General features: G+C 44.6%; 1 protein-coding gene across 2 annotated transcripts in view; it reads left to right on the top strand.

Moving 5' to 3' along the window:
- The first annotated feature begins 2,390 nt into the window (after positions 1 to 2,390).
- PLXDC2 (plexin domain containing 2) overlaps positions 2,391 to 25,510 on the top strand; it is a 233,670-nt gene continuing 210,550 nt past the window's right edge. The window contains exon 1 of one of the 2 annotated variants that reach the window (XM_053359669.1): positions 2,391 to 3,268. In XM_053359669.1, the coding sequence (XP_053215644.1) occupies positions 3,157 to 3,268 (112 nt within the window). In that variant the 5' untranslated portion in view covers positions 2,391 to 3,156. The remainder of the gene's footprint in view (positions 3,269 to 25,510) is intronic. The other variant, XM_053359670.1, reaches the window with a different exon arrangement.

Raw genomic sequence — 25,510 nt, 5'->3', positions numbered from 1 at the left:
ATACATCTATTCCACATCTAGTGCAGGAGCAGGGAACCTCTGGCCCACAGGCCAATCTTGCACCACCAGAGGGTCCACATTGGACCACCTGTCAATCTTCTGAAGACCAGCCCATCACTTGATGGGTGTGTGTGTCAGGTTTCAACCCTGCTGGGTGCTGCAGAGAACAAGACTGAACCCTCTGCTCATCTACCGATGAGCAGATCCTGTTGGGTGCTGTTTTGCCAGCATGGAACAGATCATTGCAAAGAGTGCAGCTGAACTCTCTGCTTATAGTTTCTTGCTGGGAACAAACTGCTGAATCAGACCTCTCCTCCTACCCCCAGGGGCCAACTTTGATAGGTGGGCAGGACCACCTACCTGTCAGTCACCTGGTGTCATCATTACATTAGATGGTTAACCGGTGAGGGTCTCTTCTATAGTTACTGTGGTGTGGTTGAATATACAGGCAGTTTTACGGTAGTATGACCTGTGCGAATGCACTGAGTAGTACCCTGGAGGGGCTGCCCAAATGGAGTGTGAGAGGTGGGGAGGGTGGCCTGAATGTTAGCGTCACACAAGGTGCCGGTGAAGCCCAAAGTCTGCCACTGGTTGAATAACCACATTGAAACATTTCCTATGGCTTCCATGTTGCAGCTCAACCCCAGGAGTGAGCCATGAGGGTCAATTAAGATATCATCAACCAAGTCTAAGGATGACGATTTGGCCTTCTCTGAGGTGCTTCTCTGCAAGATATGGTAAAGCGTGTTACACAAGTAAACACTTGGAGGGTATGATAAAGAGAGCATTCCAAGAGAGACTTGGGATGCTATGAAGATGCTGCAAAAGTGGGCACGTGATTATTGCACGCCTTAAGCTAATGCTGAATACCCAAGGGTGTACAACTGGACTGCTGAATCCTAACTGGGTGTACTGAAAAGATGCTGGATGAGACCCAGACCAATAGTACCTGCAAAAAGCAGCGGAGGGAAGGTGCGTTATTAAAAGCAGCTTTCCCTTTGAACATCTCTTTGTTCAAAGTGCATCTGAAAGCCTAATGACCCACTGGTTCCTAAGGAGTGAGCTTTAATGCAAGGATTTTGATGTTAATCCATGGATCAGATGTGTGTGTGTGGATAATCGCATTGTTGGACAGTCCTTTCTGCCTGTTGGCCGTTAGCCAACGACCCCCTCCTCCGCCTGACTGAAATGTGCCCCGTGGGAGCGTTGGGACATCAGAACCACGAGTTATAGGCACGTCCCAGGGCGAAGCAGGTTTGGAGGGAGGAGGGTACCTGAGAAACCATCGACGGGGTTGGCGAGGAGCCGTTCAGACTGGGCTGCAAACAGCAGCTCTGTAGCCTGACCATAGGAAAGGCGCGCGGGCGTGCAGCCCCTTTTATTTCCTCCCTCGCAGCTGATTCCCCTCTCTCCCGCCACCAGACTGTGAAAAGGCTCGGAATTCAGCCTGAGGAAAACCCCAAGTCCCCACATTTCTAGTTTCCCGCGCGCTTTAAAGGGCGATACGAGCCCCACGGCAGGCAGGCAGAGCTGGGACGGGGGTTTCCTGGGGACACTGCAGCTCCTCGAAAGGCTTCTCTCGGCTGCGCCCAATCCTCCTCGGAGAGGATTTCCCCTCCGCTCCCATGCGCTCGTTTGGGGGAGCCCTCGGGCTGCTCCCTCTCCCGCCGCGCAGGAGCGATGCCTCTCTCTGGCTCTCCCTCCGCGCAGGCTGAGGGAGGGAGGGGCGCGTGTGACCCGTCTCTGCTGGGAGACCAAACCCAGCGAGGCAGAGTCGCGCGGAGGCGCCCAGGCAGCGCTGCCGGCTGCGAGGAGGAGCGCCAGGCAGCAGCAGGAGGCGCGGCGGCGGCGGCGAGCTCTCTCTCTCTCCTTTCCCGGCTCCTGCTGGTCTCTCGTCTTCCTCCGGGGAAGAGCATCGGCCGGGGCAGCTGGCTTCCGGCAGAGGAAGGTGGGGGGAGGAGGGCGAGCGGGGCGGCTGCGGCTGCGGCTGCTGCTGCGCCTTGAGCGAGGCGAGCCCCATTGCCCCAGTGCGAGGCACCGGCTGCCTGGCCAAAGGGAAGCGAGCGAGCGAGCGCGCACGCCGCTCCCGCCTCCCCCGGCGGCCAAGCAGCCAAACTATTTCGCATCCAGCATCTGCCCGGGCGTTGCTTCGCCCTCGCCCTCGCGAGCGAGAGACCACCTCAGCGTGGCTTCGGAGGCGCTTCCCTCCAGCCCCTCGCCCGCCCTTACCCTTTGGCTTTGTTTTTAATTGGACAGCCGACGAGCCTCCTCTTTTTTTCCTAAAAAAAGAAAAAGACTCCAGCCTAATCTCAAGCAATCGCCTTAAGGCAATTGCGGGGGGGTCGCCTGGACCCGGCCTCCTTCGGGCTCCTGGGAGAGCCACCCTCGTCCCCGCTCCATCCCGTCCTCGCGCAGGAAGATCGAGAGGGCTTGTTTTGTCTCCGAAATCATTTTAAGACTCTGCCCCCTGGATTTCTCCACTGGATCGCTCGGCGGGGAGTCACGGCTCGGAGGAGTTTGCGAGGAAGGGAGGAGGGTCTGCGAGGAGGACGCGTGTGTGGCGAGGACACTCCCAGAGAAAGGGCTCTTGTTTTGTTTTGTTTGGGGAAAGGATCGCCGTCGGCTCTGAAGCCGGCCGCCCCTCCTCCCTTGGAGATCGGCTCAGGCTTAGCAAAGAAAGGGAGAGTTACTCGGTGGAGATCACACACACGCGCGCTAAAGCACTCCCCTTTCTCCCCCCCCCCCCGCGCGCTTTTGGGCGACTTTGGTACTTAGTGGTCGGCTCTGATTTCGGTTTCGCTTGTTCACACTCCCGCCCGCGGGGAAACGCACTCACGCCCTTTTACGCCCTTCTTTCCTCGCTATTATGCTGTTGGACTAAGATCGCCTTTTGGCTTCGCAGGCTGGAAAAACAAAAAGGCGGCGGCGACAGTCGGGACTGGGATACGTCGGCGCCTCTCCTGCCCGGCTCAATGAAATCGGATCGGAATAAAAAGTGACTTTCCTCCACCCCGGATTTAAAGGGAAGGAAGGGGGAGGGAGGCGCGCGAATCTTTCCTCCTGAGCTCTGCTGCTGCTGCTTTTTTCGCTCCCCGAAGCGGCGCACCGAGAGTCCAGCGGGAGGCGGACCGGCGAGCGCGCAGCCCGCGAGGCGCTATGGCGAAGCTGGGGGGAGCCCAGGTGGCGGCGGCGGGAGTGCTGCTACTTTTGCAGTGCTTGGCGGACCGGCTGCAGCTCATCGGCGCCCTGAAGTCGAAGCAGAGTCACGGTAAGGAAGGGTTAGGAGAGGAGGCTGGCCTGGACGGGCTGGGGGCGCGTGCGTGCGCGCGCGCGCTGGTGGGCAGAGTTAAGCAAAGTGGCAAAGTTCACCGTCGCGCTTGAAGTTTTGCACAGACGACCACCGCCTTGCGCTTTACAGCACTGGGGGGCTGGCTCTTCCTCATCCAGGCGAAGTGATAAATCTAGATTTGCCAGGACTAAGTAGGGTTAAATATCTTTGGCGTGAGAGGATCCCGCCTTACTGAGGCGAGCACCCATTTCTCCGAGCCCTGAGATTTAGTTTTAGGAGGCTTTGAAATATGTGCAGAGTTTCTTTTTCTTGCCTTTCTTGCAACCAGTTTCCACCTATAGGGCCAAAATCCATCCCCCCCAATGGCTTCTGGAACAAATGATGTTCCAGGCATGACTGAGAGACTGACTAATTGACATCCATTATCATCAGTTGGCAGATCATCAGATTCTTAATCTCAGGGTTGTTGGTTTGAGCCCCACTTTGGATTAGCTGACCCTCCTGGTCCCTTTCAACTTGATGATTCTATGATTCTATCATAGCCCTTCCCAGCCATGTAGGCTGGCATGGTGTGTTTGGATTCAGCTGGATCATTTCGCTGCACTTGCCACTGTTTGCACAGCTTCCCTTGCTTGCTCCTCCTCCTGGCACATGCTTGCCTGAGTGATGGAATTTAGTATTGTCCCCCAAGGGTGCAATGTGGAGGGCAGACGTTGTGGGTTTGTGTGTCAAGAATCCTTCCCTTAAATGAGGGGTGTGGGATGGTAAGGTCTTCAGGGCGCCTTCTCTGTGTGATTTTAATGATGTGTCAGATTAATCCGGTTCCTCCAAACTCTTATTAAAGAGCTGTTTGCCATGCCCGCTAAAGGTGTCAGGGCTGGTGCAACTTCTGCCACCGTTCTGGAATGAGGAGAGAAATAGACACCTGTTGAATTCCTGTCTGCTTGAGGAGTTCTTAGGCGCATAGCTCAGGGTCAGCTGCTGGCAGACTTTGCAGTGAGGTAGAGGAAAATCTCAACGGACTCCAAAGAGGAGTACAGAATCTTCTTCCTTGTGGATTGAGTGGATTCCACCTGTTTCCGTGGGAGCAGGTAACCTGTCCTGGCTGCAGACCTTTGCTTCCTGGTCCAGCAGCAAGTACCTTGGCATCTTCACCTGTAAACCAGCCTGCCTATCCAGAATGGGCAATCCGATCTCTCCTTCTGCATGGGGTTGCTGAATTCTGTGTGCCTCTAATCTATTCATGAAAGTAGAAGTTCAGCTGATGAAGTTTTGCCCACCTTGTGTACTTGGGACAGCCACATTCATTCAATCTTCTCCTTGCCATACAGCTACTACAGGCACATGGAAACCTTGCCAGAAAAAAAAATATATCCTTGCATCAAGGATGTAGAATGTGAAGTGTTTACATTTGTGCACTTACAAAGCAGCTTTACCATTTCATTGGGACTCTCCCATCTCCATATGTAATAAAAACAGAGGCCCCAGTAGGCTTCCTTTGCCTTCTTTTATCTGTGCATTGGATGGTGGGGGAGAGTGGATTCCAGAGCCTCTGTTTCTCCCTCCTCTATTAAGCCCCATCCTTTTATTTAAGTGCTAATCTGTTCTTTTCTGCCCTTCTTTATGTGAGAAGATGGTTCGTGCTCAAAGCAGTAGCTAGCATCTATTCCTTCCGTTCTGTTTCCTGTTCTTACAAGGGTGCAAACAAAAAAATTCTTGGCTGGTGTGAATATATAATGATGATGGCATTGCTTTTCCTTAAGGAGTGAACCCAGGTTTCACATTCTTCTCAGATATAGCAATATTGTTTCCTGTCCTTTCATTTCCTGCTGTTAAGCTGGTAGGGAAATGGAGGGGGGGTCTGCAAGAGGGCTAGATCAAAGGCTTTGTGCTATTAAGGTTTGTTCACGCAGTTAGGGGAGGTGGTGTGCATTCTATGGGATAATGCCCCCCCCAAGTATTTTCCACAAATCCAGTGCGTGTTTACTGAGCAGCAAATCTCACTGAGTTCAGTGGGACTTACTCTGAAGTGTTTGTAGGTTTGTAGCATTAGTCTGTCACGGGGGGGGGGGGAGCAGCAAAGGGCATTGTGGCATACTGAAAGATAATAATTTATGGTAGCATAAGTTTTTGTGGAGTTGCACTCACTGTTAGATGCGTTTGGCAGGTTGCACCTATGAGTGTGCGCACACACGCACCAGTATGCAGAGAGGAAAAGCACCATAGAAGCAAAAGGGCATGAAATCCAAAAAGTCCAGAAGGCCTGTGGCATATCAGAATAGTGACTATTCATAGCAAGCTTGGGTTTTGGTCAAGACCTGAATGAGAATAGAATCAAATTTTCCAATAAGGTCTTTTCCCACAATATTGCACTGGCATCTCCAACTGGAAGGATTGGGGGGGGGGATGAAGAATGGTGAGTTTTCTCAACATTGCTTCTTCGGATTTCAAATCTGGGTCCATTTATCTTTAGAGACTGATCTGTTCATCCTGTGTAGACACCAGAAGGCTGTCACTGTTGATGAGTGATGTTGTGTGGAATATTGGAGGGTGTCCAAGTGAATGAGCTCCTGATGGTATGGCGGATGTTGTTGCTGCTATAATTATGTGGCCTTTTTATGTGGCATCTGTTAACGTTGACAGCTAGGTGCTCAGGTTGTTTTACCTTAAGAATCATTATGCAGAATTGTTACACTGTGCTCATCCTAACCTACACAGAGTGCATACTGAACCTTAAAATCGGGCCAAACTGTGAAAGTGCACATATCCTACTCATTTACCTAAGGCTAATCTGAAATAACCACCATATCTCGATTGTACACAATTATTATCGCTGTTTAAGAGTTGCACAGCACAGCAGCCATAAGTGGGGCTGAGGGGAATCAATCTTGATTGTGAGTACAAAGCAGTGATTAAAGCGTATTAGGGCTTATATAATTTTAAAGTGCTTCTGAATATCTGCTTTCCATCAGATTGTCTTAAAGAGCTTCTTCAGAGTGTTTGCCTTCTGCAAGCTAGTAGTTGCCTGAAGACAGCTTGCTAAGGGGCCAGAGGATGGTCTGTGGGCACATGATGATGCTGTCACATTGTTAAAGCCAAGCTGGTCTTAGCCAGGGCAATATCTGAATGGGGGTTGCCAGGGAGCCTCATGAACTTACACACACACAGAGAGAGAGAGAGAGAGAGAGAGAGAGAGAGTAAAATAAATGAGTGAGAGGATCTGAGCAATGGAATAAGATGCCTGGTCACTGGTGACAATTTAGAATTTCATCCGCGATCTGGACTGAGACAGCCTGGCCCCTGTTCTTCATGTGCTGGTAGCCTCCACGTCAGATTACTGCCATGTGCTCTATGTGGGGATGCTCCTGAAGTCGACTGGGAGCTGAAGCCTGTGCAAAATGCAGCGGCTGGGGTTCTCACTGGGGCAGAATACCGCCATCATGTAGCGATGCTGCTGAAAAACTTGCACTGGCTGCCAATTAGCTACCTGGGTATGTTCAAGGTGCTAGTGCTGGTGTACATAGCTTTATACAGCTCGGGACCACGTACCTAAAAGATCATCTCACCCCATATATATTCAGTGAGTCCTGTAGATGCCATCTCTCCAGGAAGTCTGTTTAACATCATGTTGGAATGGGAGTTTTAGTGTAGCAGGACCTAACCATAGGTGCTCCCTCCTGTTGAAGACCTTCCTCTTCCAATGAGTCTTTGAAATGGAGATTTGCATCTTACTCTTTATTTGCATTGGCTTATAAATCGTATTTATGTTTGACTATTGATGCTTTATCGGAAGCGATTCATAAATGGAAATTTAAAAACACATGAATACCTATGAAGGATGGTTGCCATTGATATTTCCAGTATGGAGGTTACGGAGGCTGGAGGTTTGTGAGCTGGGCAAGGCCACCTGCTAAATCTATTTCCCGGGATTTAAAGCCATCTCTCCTCTGACCAGTGTCTTGCCACCTGTGACATCGTCTATGTGTCTTTCACTGTAATCTCTTTCCCTTCTAACGCCACACTGAGTTCACATCAGAACACCTCTCTCTGTTGGAGAGCAGTTTGAAGAGCAGCTGCTAGTCAGAGTAGATACCACTTGGCTAGATGGACAGATAGTCTGACAAGTATGGCATCTGCCTTTAAAATCAGAGTCTTTGGCTGGAAGGCCACAGAGAATGCAGCCAAATCAATTATAAGGAATCAACACATGTGTCTCCCTGTGTCGGATTCCTTCATCACAGTCTTTCCTGTTACTGGCCTTTTAACAAATTAACATCAGACTAAGCTCTGTGAACTAACGATACATAAGATATAACCAGGCGAGAACTCCCATTTGCTAGGTGAGTAGATGTTATGGAATAATTGACACCTGTAAAAAGCAGACTAATGAGCCTGAAAAACCTTGGTGGCCCTGTGCTAGATTTGGCAGCCCAAAGATACCGTAGAAGGTCTAGGGGAGGGAGAAGGAGGTTGACAGGTAAACTTGGGAATTGTTAAATGACAAATCAATATACTGAGTGCTAATATACTAGGTGAGGCTAAGGAGAAAATATAGAAGTCACATACTTGCTGTTTTTATGAAGATATGATAATATGATGAACTGAAGTGGTGGTGATCGTTAAGTGATGAGCTTTTGCACTTAATGGGGCATCTGTGGCGGCATCTATGACGGTACAGATGTTATTGGACTCCAGCTCCCATCAGCCCCAAACAGCATGGCTAATGGTCAGGGATGATGGGAACTGGAGTCCCAACAGCATATGGAGAATCACAGGTTTCCCATCCCAGCTTTAGCACTTGATAACCTAATAAAGCTTTTCCTATGATGGCTGATCAATGATAATAACCAATCAATCAGTTTAAGAGAACACAGTTATTCTGCATCAGATATGGTCATTTAGCTCTTATAATTGTAAATGTAATAAGTTTAATAATATCTACCACCATAGCAGCACAGACTGACTTACTAATACCACTGATATTTATTCATTTAAGCGCTATTGATTTCTTCATACTGTGGGCCTTAATAGGTTAAGTAAAAAATATTTAAGAAGCAAAGGTTTAGACTGCTTCTTGATTGCCTATCAAGATGGAGCCCCTATTCCCACAGAAATCAATGTCAAATCTTGCATTTTCTCCAGCGGCGCAGGATTGTCTCTCTAGACCCCTGTAGCTCTGAGACTCTAAATGTTGTGCCAGGCAGCATATCACTGCACAACGTAACATTGTGATTCAATAACACCTGAACAGCAGGGCGATATGCCAGGAGCAAGGCTTTACAAATAGTGGGTTCTGCCTTCCACAGAAGCACATGGGTTTTTCCACCCAGAAAAATTGTAATCTTAAGGGTGGCATGCATATTTATACCTGCATGTTCACCAAGGAATGAATGGGAGAAAGCTACAGTGGTAAGGTACATGCTTTACATGCAAGTGGTCCCAGCTTCAGTTGCTAATGCAGGATGCAGAGCCAGGAAGAAAGATCTGTCTGTGGCTTTAGATCAGCTGTAACCAATGTGATATATTTCAGATGTTGCTGGGCTACAGTTCTGATCTTTGACCCTGTTGCCTGGGATTGATGGGAGTTGGTCCCACAACAACTGGAGAGTACCATGTTGCTTTTGAGAAAATCTGGCAGGAATAGCCAACACTGTGCCCTTCAGGTCCCATCAACCCTAGCCAGCGTGTCCAGCATCATCAGGGATGATGGGAATTGTAGTCCAACATACTCCTGTAGTAGGCAGTACTAGGTCAGACAGGCCAATGACTTGACTTGGCATAAGGCACGTTCATATGTTCAATATTCAGTTCCCCATTAATTTACTTTTAGTTTGAAATGTATACATTGGCCACAATCCAGCCTAGCATTAGGAGTGCTTAAGCCCATTAAAATGAATGGATTTGAGTGTACCTAACTCCCGGGGGGGGGGGGCATTATAAACACAGACTTATCTCTCAAATCTATATCCTGTTTTTGGACCCTTCCCCCATGCCATTTTGGATATTATTCGGGATGCTTTCATGTGGCTGTAGAGTTGTGAAGAAGGCGTCAACAGCCTGCAGCATTCAAATTTGGTTTGGAAAACAGAAGCTTTGTAATTGTGCCAGGAACAAATGAAAGAAATTGGGGGTGGGGTCATGATGGTAGAATGCAACCTGACTGGATGCTGTCAGGCTCTCTGGTAAAATCCTGGAAATTGCAGGGCCAGGACTCTGGCTTCGGTTGGTTGAGATTAACACTCCCCAAACCATGGGGTATGTTGCTCTGATATCACAAAATTTTATGCCTGAAATGTCAGAGTCAGTGAAGGTTTTGTGACATCAGAGCAGCATCATGACCCTGTCATTTCCTTAATTTGCTTGTGGCTGCATTTCCACGTAACACTAAAGTGAGGTTGAACGCTATGTGGGCAACACACAACGAACCCAAGCAATGAGTCAGGACAGATTAGGAATGCGAATTTTAAGTGTTGTATGATCCAGAAGTCTTGGCTTGCAATGAATTCTGGTTAGTTAAAGAAGTCAGCTTCATAACTCCTGGTTGTCCAGGATTCTTTGTTCATGTGAAACAAGTCATCATTCTTTGAAACAGGAAGGGAAGTGTGTGAGCCCAACACTTTGGCTGGGGTTGCTATAGCTTGTCCATGTAGCACGAAACTGTGGATTTGTGTTACATGATAATTGCTGCTAGCGATTTTGAATAGAATCATAGAATTGTAGAGTGGGAAGGGACTCCAAGAATGATCTAGTCCAACCCCCTGCAATGCAGGAATCTCGACACACGGTCCCCCTTTCAATTTGAAACCATACTGAACCCTGCTCAGCTTTGCAAATGTGTTAACAGTGAGGGACAATGGTTAAGCACCCTCTTTCACCTCTGTTCTCTGCTTTAAATCCCACTCCTCTCAAACCATCTTTTTAACACCCCCCCCAAAATTATCGGGGCATTTTTATATGCATTAGTGTATATCATTTACTGTAGTTTGTTTCTTATATAACTGTGCCATGGTTTTCTGTAGTTTTTCTTCTTCAGTGAGACAAAAAAAATTGTTCTTCAGCCTTAGCTGTTATTAGCCTTTCTGTGTTGTGTTTGTAATACACAATGAATCTTCCTTGTAGATCAAGCTGTGAACTGTTAGCATCACTAACCAGGATCTGATTGCGAAATCTCTGTGAATAAATTCTTCTTGCTAACATTTACCCACTAGAGGGCAGAACTGCTGCCTTTGCTGAGGTTTCAGGAGGCATAAGTAGTCTCAAAGCCACTTTGCGATCCCCTCTGCGCACTTGAACATTATTAGCCTGCTTTGCCAAGCTAATCAGTTCATAAGATTTTCCATGTTAAGGTTCATCATGGATGCTTTTGCCATGGCAGCTGCAGGAACTGAGAGGCAGAAGTTGGGCCACCAAAAGGTTTCGCTTTACCTGCTTTGCACCAGCGAGACTAAACACTGAGCAAGTTAAACTGGATGAAGTGAATGTTTGTTTGGAAGCGAAGCCAGCAATTAAGACTCCCAGTTGTTCTGAGGACTTAGGGAAAATGCTGAAGTTTTTCCAGAAAGAGAGCTTTTAAGAATTCTCTAGCTTCCATGTGTGTGCAGTGCCTTAACAAACCACACATGTGCCAGGGTGTGAACCATATATCGTGACCCCACCACCACCACACTGAGGTTTTTATCTATTAAAGCTACAGATTTTCAATTGTAATTAAATAAGAAAAGTCACAGTCCGTGGTGCCTGGTAACATTTTGACTTGGTAGGGCTGCAACTTTTTCCTTGCTGTTTTCATCACAATAAGATCTGTACATCACTTATTTAGGAAGGGGTGTCATTATGCATGTGCAGAGCGCTACTGTTTCTTCACCAAAGAAAGCCAATTATTTTCTATACATCTATGGACAGGGGAAAAGCTCCCATGTAAGAGGGCCTAACCGTGACCTTCAGACAAGATTGACTCTTTACCTCTTGTTTAGCAATTAAGCCATACCACATGACACCTGTTTTTGAATTCTAGTGCTGATTACACCTTCACATCCACTGTCAAAAAAACAAACAAACCCCACCACACGGAAACTTTTAAAATGTGACAAATATTTGCTTCCAGTTCCGTGCAGTTTTCTCCCACTTCGTTGTCCAAAACACTTTCCCCCTCTAAATTATAGGAGCAAAGTATTCCAACCAACAGACAAAAATGATTATTTCATTTGATCCAGGGCACATCAGCACCACTCTGTTTTGAAAATGTGAACTAATAGCCTCTGTTTCTGCACAGAGTACACCATACCAGGGGAATCACAATCAGCCTCTTATTGATGAGTTCAGGAGGGATATCTTCCAGGTTTGGGGAAGGATATGGAGTCAGTCAATACGATATCCAGGCAGGCATAGAGCCCAAAAAAGTTCATTTTAGAAATTCACTGACAAGCTCATAAACAAGCATCCAGGAAATAATAGCAACAACATTTCCCTTCATCTTGCATTAAATATGTGCGCTGTCTCTCTTCCCCCCTTTTCCCTGCCACAAAACAAATACTAAATTAAACGAAAAAAGCTCCTCAAACAGAAACATTCCCTTAAACGCACAGTGACTTGGAACGTAACCCCTGCATAAATGGAAACACTCTGCTCTGTGTTCTGCTTCACCCTGCCCCTATTCCACCCTTTTAGGGACATCTTTTATAAAGTTTCTGGGTCACTTACAGGTTCGGCAATGTGTGTGTGTGTGTGATCGCTCACATATTGGTCACACCTAAAATGCAGGTTGCCTGTATGTCATTAACCTTTTTTTAAAAAAAAAACACACTAAATAAATGTGAAACTTCTCTTTGAATGTGTGAGATTCATGCCATTATATTGATTTTAACTACACTCAATCAGTGGCAGCCATTCTTGTATTCCAGACCTTGCGCCTGCTGTTAGGATACTGCTCTTGTCACCCTAGATAAGCTACTGTGTGTGTTTCGTTCCAAAAAAAGGGAAGGTAGCCACTTGTTTTGTCTCAATAATGTATGCTAGAATTGTGCTATAATTTATAGGCACTAAAATCAGAATGGTTCCAAGAAAGGCTGTTTTGACAGTGAGCAGAATAATTCAGCCATGAGATAACTGCTAGACAGACTTGAATAATTCCACTGAACGCATTCCTTGCTTGGCAGTGTAGACTCATGTCATTGGAGCTTAGGATGATGTTTGCTGTTTTGAAACTGATGAACAGAAGTCAAAGAAAGAAAAGATTTAACAGCACAATCCCAGACGTGCCTACTCAAAAATAAGTCTCAGTTGGGTTTATTCCCAGGAAACAGTATAGGATTGTACCAAAGCATAGGAATCCAATGTTTACATGAAACAATTTTATTTTAACATTAGAACTGTAGGGATTGGACTTTATTTTGGGAAGGTGTATGCTGTAAAAATATGTGCAGTTTATAATATAAAGCAGGGATGTGGCCAGTTTCTGCATTTTCTGAGTCACTCTACTCCAGGCAAGTGAACTGGAGGTTGGGGCAGAAGTGTATCTTGCCAAATACACTCAGCCCATCATGGATAGCTGTGCTCCTTAATAAAGCTACTGCCATTCAGTATTTAGGGTTTCCCAGCTATAGAGCTCAGAGACACAGTGGCTGCATTCACACACAATGCAAAACCATGGTTTAGTGTTACAAGGACGACGCTCTGTGTGAGCCCTGGGCTCATGTATTTCCTCATCTTCTCCAGTGCAGCTGTGAAGAAACTGAAAATTTCCACTTCTGTTTTTGCTTAACCAGTTTAGTGTTAAGTCTAAAACAAGCTAGCTTCATAAACCAGTTTTTGAAGTTGCCTTGTTTTAGAGTAAACCATAGTTAGGACTTATCACAGTTTGGCCAGACATGCTTAGTCAGAACGGAAGCAAAAGCTTCTGGAAGCTCGTGAGCCTTAAGGTTTGTATAGGCTTGTCCTTGTAATTCTAAAGAATGATTTAGCATTATGCGCATGTGGAGTAACTGTATCTGAATATATATGCTCTATAGCTGAAACCTTGAATGTTTGCATTTCTGATGAGCTGAGTTTATTTGGTAAGATGTGTCTCTGGTCCTAGAGTTCTCTGCTCTGTCTGGAGAACAGAGTGATCAACAGAATGCAGCCTGTGCTACATATTTTGTGTGTATGTTTTGCATACACAATTCAAAAGAGGTGTAACATTATAGTGTGGAAATACCTGCTTCTAACAACTTTTATTTCTCTCTTCTTTTCCTTATGAACAAAACTGGACACATTTTTTTACCACACCTGCATTAAAATTTGATAGACCTGCTAGAGGCCAGTAAAAATTCTCCAATACCCAGATCTGGATATGATCCATGCTATGTCAGTTACTCCTTTGTCGTATATAGTAAGACCCCCTCAGTTTTGTTGTGTTGCCTTTTGAGGTGATACATTATTTTTTGTAAACAAAATATCGTTGCTATGGTTTAATTTAAGCTGGTGCTGATACAGTTATTTATATCTTTATGTGTGCACAATACACATACACATGAGAAACACCAGTACATTTCTGCTATAGTAATCCCACTTTTTGAAAGCAGTCTTTTAAGTTTGTGAGTAGCAATTTTTTAACCTGAAAGCATTTTTAATGTGTTAGTGCTTAGGAATCTGAACATCATTTTATGCCTAGAGAGCCAATTATCAGTGAAAAATGAATATTTTGGTTTGGGTTGAGCAATCACTGTTTTTGAGGGCAGCCTAGATGACAATAATCTGACAGGAATGTTCACACAACTTTGCCATTCTATTTGTACTGCTGCTCGTTCAGTTCATATGTAACTTAAATCTGAACACATAGGTTTCCTCCATTTGGTATTCAGTATGGCAGCTTGGATGCTAATGAAATCCTCTAGTATATAGGTATGTAGTTGCCCAGACATCTGTTCCTTTGTTTCCAGGTAGCCCATTGCCAGGAAACCCTTGCTAATTACTGCTTATATATATCCTTTCCTTATCATTCATCACCGCGCAGTACAGGATTCAGTTCACTGATTTCTCAGATCAATAGTATTCTGCTGCCAGCTTTATTTTATTCTCTCCTCTAAAAAAATAATTTTTGTTTGTTTGTAACTCTCTTGTAAAATTTACGGTTGAAGCTTTACAATTTGTTTATGAGGCTATCAGTCATGCAGATCTCGAATGGACAAGTTGACATGTAGAACTCTTTTCAATTCTGCCATACTTCAGTCGGGAAATGGTGGTTAGGCAGATATTTGTGGCGTCTGTTAACATGCAGGAATTTCGAATTAAACTGGGCCTGATTCTTGACAGGGTCAAGGTGTTAGCGGTTGAAATAAGTGTGTGTGTGTTTCATGCGTGAATCAAATATTTGCTGATACTTATTAGGCTGGAACCTCTTTGAGGATAGCGCTGTTGCTGTGGGTTAAACCACAGAGCCTAGGGCTTGTTGATCAGAAGGTCGTTGGTTCGAATCCCCGCAACGGGGTGAGCTTCCGTTGCCCGGTCCCTGCTCCTGCCAACCTAGCAGTTTGAAAGCACGTCAAAGTGCAAGTAGATAAATAGGTACCGCTCCGGCGGGAAGGTAAACAGCGTTTCTGTGCACTGCTTTGGTTCACCAGAAGCGGCTTAGTCATGCTGGCCACATGACCCGGAAGCTGTACGCTGGCTCCCTCGGCCAATAAAGCGAGATGAGTGCAGCAACCCCAGAGTCGGTCACGACTGGACCTAATGGTCAGGGGTCCCTTTACCTTTACCTATTGCTGCCCATCCCTTGCTTAACTATGGCTACCTTCCACTGTCACGGCAGGATGCTTGGCATCACAAGTGGGGAGACTGCTGTTTGCACTCTAGGTCTGCTTGAGGCATTTCCCAGGTGTCTGATTGGCTACTGTGAGAACAGGATGCTAAACTAGATAGGCCTTTGGCTCTTATGCTTTTAATGAAAGACAGCAGTAACCTAGAAGCAGACCTTTTCCTTACTGGAAAAATTAGAGGAGTGCAAACCAGAAAGTATATAGGGAATGGAAAATATTCAAAGAATATCTAAAATCGTGCTGTACGAACAATAAGATACTTGCAGAAATAGAGTGATACTGGTAAGCAAGAAATACATAAAATATTATATTGGAATACACACACACACACACACACACACAAAATGAAAAAATATGAATCTGTGCAAAGAATATAGATAATATAAGTAGTATAATGAGAATTATTGGAAGTTATATATTTTAATTTGACATGTAAGTGTAATATATAGTAATTGTTTATGTTTGTTTCTTTATCTTTTCTTACTTTATTGTTTTTATTCATTTGCAGTGTTTTTTTTGTTTTGTATGTTGTTATGTAATTCATGTTTATTTGTTTATGTGAAAAATTAATAAAGATTTCCTAACAAAAAACAACAACTTAGAAGCAGACCTGGGATGAGGGCAGTCAAGTACACTTGTCCCAGACCTCAGAGGGTAAGCCAGGAGCTTGCTGGACTTACACTGTCTTGCCAAGAGTTTATAACTTTATTTTAACAAGACTTCCACCCCAGGCCTCAGACAAGCTCTGGATTGGCCTGCTTAGAAGAGAACTGTTTTCATAAAGGTTTTTTTTGGGGGAAGCCATTAATAATATCCCTTTTCAGATTGATGTTAAAGCATCCCTGCATCACAAAGCACTTTTAATACTGCTGAAGGCAACATGACTGCTTGTGAAGAGCTTTTCAAAACGCTTGTTGGTTTTTATTTTATTTTCCCTTTGAAATGTCGCTGCTTCGTACACATAAGTTTGTCACAAGATGATGGGAGTGAAGAGCTTGTCTCTTTCTAAGCGGCAAAGCCTGGCTCCCTGACACATTTCTTATTCAAGTTTGCTACTTAGTTAATGTGGGATCCATTAGGGAACTAAATTAAGAGAGCAGGCTGCCAGATTGCAGCTGCCATAAACATAATAGATTAATAGTTTGTTTGCAGTTCAAAAATTTATGGACTGGAAGCCCAGCATCCGACTTACTGTAGTATACAGCCTGACCAGGGCAATATATTACTAGCTCAGACTCAGACATACAGTGGCTGTGTTCAGGTGATTGTGGATTGGCTGAACAAGCTGAGAGATGAATAAGACAACATTTGCACTGTACATTTAAGGCACTTTTAACAGTCAAGATTCCTCAAATTATTTTGGGAGCTGTAGTTTTTAAGGGTGATCAAAGTTGTTAGGGAACCTCATATTCCCCTCACGAAGCTGCATTTCCCAGAGTTCCCTGGGAAGGATTGATTGCTAAACAACTCAGAGAACTGTCACTTTATGCGGGGAATATGGGGTCTCTTACCATATTTCAGCACTGTTAACAAATGACAGTTCCTAGGCCTTTTGGTGGGAAGCCATGACTGGTTAATGATGCTTTAAGTTCAGGGGTTTTTTCCCCAGGTGGGTGCCATTGCCATTATGACAGAACAAGAGAGGTGTTCCTGGTGAGTTCCAGTACTTATTTTTCTAGAAAAATAGCACTGTTTAAATGTGTAGTGTGGATGTGCCCTAAGTCTTTTCCACCTGGATGGAGTCCTTTTTCTCTTCCCGCTGCATGAGTCTCGATAATAAGCCATCCATATTTCATCCAACTGGGGTAACCATGGTTTGAAGTTGGTTTAATATCCTGCCTTGTTCTGAAGCTGATAACCATAGTTTCCTGGTTTGGCTGAAATATGAAACTCTTAACTAATTAGAGACTTTCTGGTTTAATCATAGCTTGTGCAAAGGTAGAAGCAAAAGCAGTGTTAACATGGATTAATATGCGCCTTGTCTTATTAAGCAGATACGATAATCTGTTCAGTGACAATGTATCAGTTGTAGTATCTTATTGATTTTTTTAAGAAAGAAAAATAAGACCTATCCATCAAAAGGGAGGGGGGAATACAAAAGCACAGTTATTTGGATTTAATCACATTTGAGAAGTAAGAAGACCAGCCGAATAATAACCAGGATTTTACTAAATATATATATAATAATTCTTGATAAATTCTTCAGGTTTAAATCCTTTTCTATTACATAATACATATATTAATACATGATTTTACAGTGGTGCCTCGCAAGACGAAAAGAATCCGTTCCGCGAGTCTCTTCGTCTTGCAGTTTTTCGTCTTGCGAAGCAAGCCCATTAGCGGCTTAGCGGATTAGCGCTATTAGCGGTTTAGCGGGATTAGCGGATCAGCTGATAAGCGGTTTAGCGGCTTAGCGGATCAGCTGTTAAGCGGCTTAGCGGATCAGCTGATAAGCGGCTTAGCGATCAGCTGTTAAGCGGCTTAGCGGCTTAGCGGATCAGCTGATAAGCGGCTTAGCGGCTTGGGAAAAAGGGGGGGAAAAGGAAAAAAAACCCGCAGGAACTCGCAAGACATTTTCGTCTTGCGAAGCAAGCCCATAGGAAATTCGTTTTGCGAAGCACCTCCAAAACGGAAAACCCTTTCCTCTAGCGGGTTTTCCGTCTTGCGAGGCATTCGTCTTGCGGGGCACCACTGTATTTGTATGCCACCTTTCCACAGTTAAAGCCATGCTCAGTGCAGCTTACATTAAAAAATACATAACTACAAATATAACAAAAGTAGTCATAAACAATAAATAAAACATCCAAAAGTACACAAGCAAATTAAAAATTTATACATAAATCATAATAAGATCTAAAATAAAGATACTAAAAATCAATATCAATACAGTGGTACCTCGGGTTACATATGCTTCAGGTTACATACGCTTCAGGTTACAGACTCCGGTAACCCAGAAATAATGCTTCAGGTTAAGAATTTTGCTTCAGGATGAGAACAGAAATCGTGCTCCGGCGGCGCAGCAGCAGCAGCAGGAGGCCCCATTAGCTAAAGTGGTGCTTCAGGTTAAGAACAGTTTCAGGTTAAGAACGGACCTCCGGAACGAATTAAGTACTTAACCCGAGGTACCACTGTAACAGCAACAACCACCCCAGCAAAAATCCCTAAGCAATACCCCAGTCTAAGAGTCTATTCAGCAGCCTCAGCTTTTGTAGTTGGAGTCAGTCAGGGCCCCACCCTCCCAGGCCAGGTGGAAAAAAAGCCTGTAAGGCAGGGAGCAGGTCTTCCAGTGTTTCATTACCTGTTATTTCCTGGAACGCTTCCCCAATATTTTCTCACCCTTCTATTGTTGCATAATATATGACTTATAAGAAAAATATAATAGCTTCATCATGCCGCAGTTCACTTGTCCAAACCCTGCATTCATTGGTTAATCTTAACTGTAGTTTGTAGAAACAAAAAATATGTATATTGCATACTTTGAAGTAACTTGTTTCAAACAACCCCTTTTTAAGATTAACCACAGTTTGCTGGGTTTGGATGAAATGACAATCTCTAGTTAGTTAAAAAAACGGAAACGACAGTTTCTGATCTCCTTCTCGAGGACAGGGGAGGGGGAAGTGTGTGAGCCTGAGACTTGATGCCATTTGTTCCCAACACAATAAACTATGATTCATGGCGATGTCTGAATGAAATAATTAGGACCAGCCGTAGATGTATTCCTGCACTTTTCCTTTTCTTAAAGACGGCAGTTCTTTTCAGATCCCCTTTTCATAATTGCTTAGAGTTGATGTCATTTTCATCAAGATTACATATATTTTGGACAGCATGCTCTTGCAATAATTCAAGTTCCGAACCCTTCTCATAATAGCCTAGATCTGATGTCTCTTGTCTCCATTTTCATCAAGATTACATACATTTTAAACAGTAGACCCTTGTAATACTTCATGTTCACAACATATTATTCAGATTACGTTAACAACGTATTATTAATACTATGAGATCCTTGAATTTCAGTTCTCAGCTTTCTTATTTGCAGCTATTGGGAAAAGAGAGAGGTGGTTATGCCTATCTTATCTCTTACCTAATTAAATATATTAGGTTGTTCATCATTTTTTAAATTCTGTAAAATAAATGATCTTGCCAGCTATAAAATCATGACTCTTCTAGTCACTTTGAAGTCTTTATCATAAAAGATGGTTATTAGCAGAGATATTAGGGTGGGGAAAATCCCTATATTCATTCCAGACAGATAAAACTGGGCTGGGGGTTTGGCCCTATTCTGGTTTTGCAAACATATCCAGCTAGTTAACAGCCTAACTATTTCCAGTGCCTAACAAGGCTGATCACCGTGCAATCCCTAGTATTTTACTTCTTCTTCCATGTCCTCCTTCTTTGTACCTCACGACTTTCCCAGACTCCTTCTCAATGGGCCATTGGTCTGTCTTGGTGTCAGGAGGTTTACTATGCTCTCAAGAGCATCATTTGAGATGAAGCCTCTGACATAACCCATAGGTGGGGAAGGTGTGGTCCTCCAGATGTTGTTGGACTCTCAGCCCCAGATGGCATGGCCAGTAACCAGGGGTGATAAGAGCTGTGGTCCAGCAACATCTAGAGGGCTGCTGGTTCTCCAACCCCGACATACTGTTATCAAAGACAAAAGGCTCCAGCAAAAATGACTTTCACTACTAAATACAACCCTGAGACTTGTGCCAGCTTACGAGACTAACAGATTCATCGCCACATGAGCCCTACTTTTGTGTATCTGACAAAGTCCACAGAAACCTTCTCTGTCCCAATAAATCTGTTCTGCTCTTTAAGTTGCCACGAGACTATTGGTTGTTTTTGCTGCACAAGACTTAGCGCGGCTGCTCCTTGGTAATTTTATTAAGGGTTTACTCCATTTGTATTCATAGCCCTCCACTCCACAGGAAACTTAAACATGATTAATTTGAAAGCACAAGGCTATGCTACAGTCTTCAGTAATGGCTGTGTTTAAAAAGTTCATGGAACACACTTCTAATAAGTAGTGCCATTACATTTATGCAATATAATGCTAGAATTTATTCTGCCTTTTTTTTTTTACAATACTTATTCTTCTTTAGTTGTTCACAATGGGACACATTCAATAAATAAAGTGTAAAGGCACTGTTGTCACACGCCTCAGCTGAGCAGCAAGAAGACTAATTTGAATATTCTTCCTCTGAATAATTATTATTGTAGCTTGTTTCTTCCTTTCAAGCTAAGGCCATAATTTATGGGAGCTGAATTTTCAGGATATTGCCTCTAATTCTGCAAGTTGTAATTTGCCTTTCAGCTTCAAAGATTGCTTTGCTAGTGAAGGCAGTAGCAAAGTCAGGGGCACAGGTTGTCCATTGGTATAAATCAACATGGCTTTATAAAGGGCTGACTCATCCTTTGTGGGTAGACTATGGTCTAGATATAACAATTACAGATGTGTCTTGTATTACTTAGTATTGTTGAACAGGGGCAACAAGCATCAGATGCTATTTTTCTAGATACTCCTCAGGCAAATGTAAAGGTCCAGTTACGGACGACTCTGGGGTTGCGTGCTCATCTCGCTCTATAGGCCGAGGGAGCTGGCGTTTGTCTGCAGAAAGCTTCCGGGTCATGTGGCCAGCATGACTAAGCCACTTCTGGTGAACCAGAGCAGCGCATGGAAACGCCATTTACCTTCCTGCCGGAGCGGTACCTATTTATCTACTTGCACTTTGACGTGCTCTTGAACTGGTAGGTGGGCAGGAGCTGGGACCAAACAATGGGGGCTCACCCCGTAGCGGGGATTCGAACCGCTGACCTTCTGATCAGCAAGCCCTAGGCTCTGTGGTTTAGACCACAGCGCCACCCATACCTGGATGGTAAAACAGCAAATGCAGTTCATTGTAAACAAGTGTAAATTGATGCATCTTGGGGCAAAAACAAGCAAACTTAATTCCAGGGCCTGAAGTGGTGGCGACTTATCAGGAATGAGACCTTGTGGTCGTAGTGGATAGGTTAATGAAGATGTTGAACCAGTTTGGGGGCAAATTCCAGTGCTAGAGATCATTATGAAAGGAAAGGAAAATAAAACTGCTGATATCATAATGCCACTAAACAAATCTTTGGTGTGGCTGCATTTAGAATGCTGGGTATAGTTCTGGGTGCCACACTTCTAAAAGGATACTGTTGAGTTGGAAAAGGTTCAGAAGAGGAATGAAGTAGCTCCCCTATGAGGAAAGGTAACAGTATTTAGTTTAGAGGGGGGAAATGAGTAAGAGGTCACATGATAGAAGTGTGTAAAATTGTGCATGGTGGAGAAAATGTCTAGAGCAAAGCCGCCGCCCCACTCATAACAGTGCAACTTGTGGACGCTGTGAAGCTAAATGTTGGAAGATTCGAGACAAACAAAAGAAACTTAATCACACAGTGCATTGTTAACCTATGGAAGGGGCAGTGACGGCAACCAACCTGGATGGCTTGAAAAGAGGATTAGACAAATACATGGAGGAGTATAAGGCCATCTTGGCTGCTAACCTTGACAGAGACATTCTACCTACATGGTCAGAAGCAGTTTGCATCTGAATACCGGCTGCTGGAAACTGGGGGAAGGGAGAAGGGAGCACAATAGTGCTCACATCTTGTCATGGGCTTCCTATAGGTTGGTTGTCGTGAATACAGTTCCCGGAATAGATGGATTGCTGTCTGATCCAGCAGGATCTTTCTCTGTTCTTGTGCCAGAGCTGTGATGTTTACCTTTGCTTTATCAGCATGCCACACCCCCTACGCCAGTGGTAGAGCCTTGCATGCAGAAGGTTCCAGGTTCATTCACTAGCATCTCCAGGTAAGTGTGGGAAATGTTCCCTTTCTAAAGCCACGGAGAGCTGCTGCAAGTCGGTGTGCACAATACTTTGCTAGTTGAACTATTTCGATCTGACTACGTATAAGACATTTTCCTATGTTCCCCTTTCCTCGAATCATCAAGTCTTCCTGCATGCTGCATTGCTAATTAATATAGCAATTAAGGAAGACGGTATAACAACCAGCTTCAGTTTTATGTTTTGGCTCAGCTCAATATTTAACCCTATATTTGACTCTGTTCTTGGAGGAGAATCCCACTTACGGCATTCTAGATCTAAACCCACTGTTCCTGCTTTTGTAAAGCTGCCATCCAAACTTCAGCAACTTCACCTCCAGTTCTGCAGCTTGTGCTGGCTGGGGTGTTATGCCAGGGTGGGCAAATCGCTGCACTAGCTCATGTGATGGTGGTGAGACTGGCCCAGGATTCAGTGGACTCCAGGCCAGCACAGACCCTCCCTTGGAAAGCTCCATTACAGCCACTTGTACATTCATTCAGTGGAACAGGGAGCTTCGTGTGGGGCAGTTGTGATTCTGCAGGCAGGGTCCAAAAGGACACCTCAACTCAACCCCCTTTCCCAGCCCAGAGCAAAAGGGGGTTTGGATTATTCTGTGTCTGTGTCTGAACTGGGTGATAAGATGTGAAGAAAATAGTTTTTTTCACAATATTATTATCTTTGAGTAATTTTTAAGGCCTATTGAAACAATAATTATTAGTCTTTATTATTCATTTCTCAGTAAAGAAGATTTACTGGGAGTTGGCAATTGGGAGTTTTTCTCTTTCTCTCTTTCCACTTGAGCATCAAAAGGAAAGTTTATATTTGCTCCTCACTGTATTCCTTTTCTTATCACTGGCTGTTGTGTAATATTTGTTGGAAGAAGAATGAAAAGACTCATTGTCTTAAATTATCAGCTGGGATGTCATCTCATAATTCTTGAGTCTTTTGTGTCCTTTTTAATTGCCAAGCACCTGCTTCTGCTTGCAAGAAAAGTGGTATCTTGACTTTCCAAGGGGTATAATTTCTTAAGGATACTCATACAATCTTATAAAACCTGTTTTATATTGAAGCAGGAATTGAGAGTGAGAAGGAATAATGATGCATAATAACAGGGCTAGGGTCAGGGCTTTTGTGGCCTCTGGGAGTTTTCTATATGTTTACAGCTCTACTGTGGAAGTAGTGGTTTAGCCTGAAGGTCCAGCAAAGTATCTTATGTCATTCTGGTTTTCTTAAGATTTGCAGGCGGAGGCAGCAGTGGGGAATTGGTTAGAGTGCCATATAACAAGAAATCATATATCTCTTCTGCTGGGGATTGTGAGATGCAAACGGCTCCCTCTGTAAACGTGCATCTGTCTGCAATTGTGGGTACCCTGTTAGATCATTTATCTGTGTTTGCCAAAGCAAATCCTTGACTGTTCTCTTGCTTTCCCATGAATTACGTTGCCTTTCTCTCCCTTTTCCTTCCACAGAAACATATGATGTTAGTAAGAGCCTTGATGCCCACCTACTAGGGGATTTAGTAGAAAGTTCACTGAACAGTGTGTTTTCCTGTGGCTTAAAAAAAATCTATCTGAGCAATAATGAGCATTTAGTAGAAGAGAATGGACATTTGTTTGTAAAAGAGTTTTTATTTACTCCCTCCCTCACTTACTTATTTAATTAGTATACTGCCCTTCATCTGAAGATCACAGGGTGGTTCACAACACAAAACGTTTAAGACTTTAAAACAATGCAGTTTGTATTGGTTGGGATCCAAAGAGCTACTTAGGCTCCTGTGAGGGCTCTGCTAACCCAGTGAGATTTTGTTTGGCTTGATCTGATGCTCCAAAAACACAACAGCTCAAACCTTCAGTCCACCTCACTCAGTATTGTCCACACTGACTAGCAATGTCTCTCAAGGAGTCTTTCCCAGCCCTCTCTGGTGATGCCAGGCATCTTTGAACCTAGGCATTTTTGCATGCCAAGAGGATGCTCCACCACTGAACTGCGTCCCTTCTCCTAAAAGAAAGAGCAAGATAAACAGGCGGTGATGTGAGCAATATGCTTCGTATCGCTAGAGCTGTGTGCCAGAAGAGGGGTGCCTTTTCCGCTTGTTTGCTGCTTTATGAGTTCAATCACTCTTTGCTTACTCCTTCCTCTCCACCAGCTCTTTCAGGAGCTGCTTCTAATCATCATGCCTTGCTTGTTTTGCATGCCGCAGAGGCCTCTGGACATTTCTACGCAGTGCCCAGAGTCTTGCCATGTTGCCTTTGCTTTCACCTTCTATTTGCCTGCCGCCCCCGTCCCGTAATGCATCCTGACAGGTTACACCGCCCTTGTCTATTCCTTGCTCTCTGCGTGATCTTACATGTCTGCACTGCTGGCTGTTGCACAGCGATATTTGCTTCATGGCGTAACAGCGTTTCATCCCCATCCTTCCTCCACACTCTCACCTTTTACAATACCTTGGCTTTGTGGCATTTCTCAGTATTACAGTTTCTGCAGGTATGCAGTCACACACACACATCTCGGCAACTGTTAACAAGACACATTGAAAAAAGAGAGGCTTTTTTTGCAGTGAGTGACTTTGGGAAGCTAGTTTTGAGCAGTCTCTGGAAAGGCAGCCAGTAAATGCTGTAAATAAAAGAGATGGTAGCTTTGGTTCCTATCTCTGCTACAGGCTACCCATGTAACAGACAAGCAGATTCTGTAGTTTCTACTCTTAGTCAATAAAAAGTGGCCTTATCTAGCCTCCTTATAACCAGCTGGGGAGCTGCCCCTTCGCCCCAAATGTTCCAGCTGCTTGCTCTGGTGGAACTGTGTAATTTGCTGCTCATCTAGGGGGTAAGCCACTGAGTGACAAATGCTTTGCCTGCCTACAACTCCCGATGCTATATGTGCCTTTGCTTGAGACTACAAGCTGCCATAGCTATGAATATGTGATGCTGTTTTGCACTGTCGGGTAGCTGGTTCATCTGGCCCGCTATCTCCTGCTGCCAGTGAATTCCCAGCGTCTTGGCTAGCGAGTCTTTCCCAGCCATACTGCCTGATACCATTTGGCTGGGTTGGATTGGGGCAGCAGGGATCAGGGATTTCACCTGGGAGAACCTGGAGCGTGATCTACTACTGGAGCCTTTCCAAAGCCTTGGATGAAATCCAGCATACTGCAGATGGCCACTACTCAGATGAAGGGGATTATCTCTCCTTTCTTTCCTGCCGCAGCCCCTGTGCACCCACAAAATCATCTCCAGAGACTTGGGAGAGCTTCTGGAGCAGAGTTTCTCAAACTTGGGTCTCCAGCTGTTGTTGCACAAATCCCTTCATGCCTTGCTAGCAGGACCAGTGGTTGAGGATGATGGGAGTTGTAGTCCAACAACAGCTGGAGACCCAAGTTTGATAAACACTGCTCTAGAACATATTTTGGAGGTGTGCAGGGGGAAGGAGTAGGGAGAAGAGAAATCAGAACTCTCATTGCGGAAGCAGATTAGCCCCTGTGTTTCCATGAATGGAAGGACCATTCTTACTTGGTGCACTTGTGCTCTCTGGTGTGGCGGAATGACGAGGGGAGAGGAAAAATATATCCTGGACTAGAAAGC

This window comes from Podarcis raffonei, chromosome 12 (genome assembly GCF_027172205.1).
Source record: "Podarcis raffonei isolate rPodRaf1 chromosome 12, rPodRaf1.pri, whole genome shotgun sequence".
Taxonomy (NCBI): Eukaryota; Metazoa; Chordata; class Lepidosauria; order Squamata; family Lacertidae; genus Podarcis; species Podarcis raffonei.
The sequence above is the reverse complement of the archived record's forward strand: the minus strand, read 5'-3'. Positions and strand labels throughout refer to the sequence as shown.